The sequence below is a fragment of the Oreochromis aureus genome, linkage group 22 (genome assembly GCF_013358895.1).
Source record: "Oreochromis aureus strain Israel breed Guangdong linkage group 22, ZZ_aureus, whole genome shotgun sequence".
In the NCBI taxonomy this organism is placed as follows: domain Eukaryota; kingdom Metazoa; phylum Chordata; class Actinopteri; order Cichliformes; family Cichlidae; genus Oreochromis; species Oreochromis aureus.
This window is the reverse complement of record NC_052962.1, coordinates 19,112,961-19,115,307: the sequence shown is the minus strand read 5'-3', so window position 1 is coordinate 19,115,307 and position 2,347 is coordinate 19,112,961. Positions and strand designations below refer to the sequence as shown.

Here is a 2,347-nt window from a genome sequence, read left to right as displayed (position 1 = left end):
TCTGAGCATGAACTGAGAATCCGAGTGAACAAAACGGCTCATTAGAGAGCAGGAGCGGATATTAAAGATGCGGTGGTGAAAATTACGCGCACTTCCGCTTTAAAAGCGGCGCTGCGTGTAGCTGGAGAGAGTCCCTGCTGATGCCGAGTCACCCGGTGGCACGCTGCTCAGTTCCTGAGCTGCTTATATCTACGTGTGTAGGCAAACACGTCGCTCTGTCGTTGTGTCTGTGGAGGATTTTGCTTTCATCGTTTCTTTTGCGACAGAGGGCAGACGTAACTTTACGCAGGGAAACAGGAGGTGAGGCTATACCTGAGGGATATTTGTCCTCGCCGAATCTGTAAGCAGTTTGCCTTTTCCTCCCAACTCCACTTGTTGATGGGGCACCGAGTGGTTATCGGCGCATTCGGTAAACGGAGTTACTCTTATGCGTAATTTGGACAAAACCCTGTCTGAGGGCAGGGAGAACGAAGTTTGTTTAGCCTTTTTGTGGCAGATGGTTGGGATGTTTGGCGACCGGTAACAGCCTTCGGCATCAGATCACATTACACAAGCTGCTACCAGGTGAGCAGCGGCATGGGGAACCAGATGGACAGGCTGTCACATTTAAGTTACGCAGAAGTTCCCACAGTGGACCCCAACGGCGTGGACGCCGAGGACGGTCCGCGGATCGGCGTCTCTTACATATTTTCCAACGACGACGACGAGCTGGAGGACGGCTGCGCGGTAGACGGCTCCGATAAAGACCCGAATCAGGAAGAGAAACAGTACGACCAGCGCGACGAGGTGGAATGCGCCGTCTACAACAGAGACGAATGCATTTACGAGAAGAGCGCAAAGTCGGTGAACCTGGAAGTTTACTCCCCAGAGAATCTGCTAAACAAATGCAAACCAGGTGATCTGGTGGAGTTTGTGGCTACGGGTCAGTACCCGCACTGGGCGGTGTATGTGGGAGACTTCCAGGTGGTGCACCTGCACAGAGCCGAGGTAAAGAACAGCTTTCTGACCGATGCGAGTCAAGGGAGGAGGTGTCGGATTGTTAACGAGCTGTACAAATTCAAAGCGCTGGGTCCGGACATGGTGGTGCAGAACGCGATGGAGCAGGTGGGATTAAAGGACCGGGAGCTGAGCTGGAGAAACTCTGAGTGTTTTGCAGCCTGGTGCAGGTTCGGCAAGAGGGAGTTCAAAATGGGTGGGGAGATACGCATAGGCAAGCAGCCCTACAGGTTGAAAATATTAATGACGGGCAAACAGCCGCACGTGCTGGAGTTTCAGAGTTTGGAGGACATGATCATGGAGAAGAGGAGGAACGATCACCTGGGCAGGACAGCCGTGCTTCGGGAGCTGGCCGCTCATTACAGCAGGATGGAGGAGATCAAAAGCGAGCCGGGAGCTGAATGATGTCCGCTTTTTTTCGTGCTCTTCAAAATAGGCTAATTGCTTTGCAACTTAAGTGTAGAGTAGCCTTTACCGAACACAATCTGTTACACTGTCCTCCTTCAGCCTGTAGCAAACATCCATATCTTTGTTTTCTGTTAAAGCACAGATGTCATAATTCCTACCTAAATATTGTAAGTCCAGCTGTGGATTTTTGGTCCATCATTTTCTATTAGTTACATTGATGCTACTGCCTTAACGCCACAATCTTCAACATCCTATGTTGCCATATGGCCTTAGCAAATATGAATTCAGCTATCTGAGATAAATTGAATAGCCTGATTTGCACCCCCTCCCAAAAGCCTCTCCAATCACAGAATGTATAGTTTTATAAAAAGCTTTACGCATCTGACTTAAACTGTCATGACTCTGTAAGTAGAGCAGATTTTTTTTCTCTATTTATAGTGTGTCTTGTTACTTGATCCTTGTGTGGTTCAACTTCATCTCATTTCACCCAGACAGCAGTGTCAGAGCTGCTCGCTGAATACAAGCAGTGTTCATTCTGCCCTTAAGGGTAATCCTCACTCCAGCACATCTGAAGAAAATGTTGTGGAGCTTGTCTTTGTTATCTGTACCCAAAGCTTAAGTAAACCATGAATCATTGTCTCTTTTTGAAATGAGTCTCGTTGTCTGTGCTCTAATGTTTGATTATTAGAGTAAGAGAAACACAATATGGATTCAGTGCATCATTGCGTATGATACATTTTCTTAATTGTTGGTTTGTCAAAGTTTTGCCATTCCCCAACAGATGTCATTGCTAAAGGTGCGTACCATAGACTGTCCATAAAAGATGGATGTAGATGCTGGGTCTCAAAAGTAAAGTCCATGTAGAAATGCCTGAAACTTGTATTTTTAAAAAATGGCCAGCAGGGGGTGATTACTCTGGATCATAGACAGTATTAAAAAACAA

The 2,347-nt window shown here is 47.2% G+C and overlaps 1 protein-coding gene across 1 annotated transcript; it reads left to right on the top strand.

Moving 5' to 3' along the window:
• Positions 1 to 95: 95 nt before the first annotated feature.
• lratd2a (LRAT domain containing 2a) lies at positions 96 to 2,054 on the top strand. Its single transcript, XM_031729390.2, has one exon. It carries the CDS (start codon positions 577 to 579, stop codon positions 1,399 to 1,401), a length of 825 nt encoding a protein of 274 aa, XP_031585250.1. The 5' UTR covers positions 96 to 576; the 3' UTR covers positions 1,402 to 2,054.
• Positions 2,055 to 2,347: the final 293 nt, after the last annotated feature.

What these genes read in the sequence shown, in the direction of transcription:
- lratd2a (XM_031729390.2), top strand. Translation starts at nt 577, where the DNA reads ATGGGGAACCAGATGGACAGGCTGTCACATTTAAGTTACGCAGAAGTT.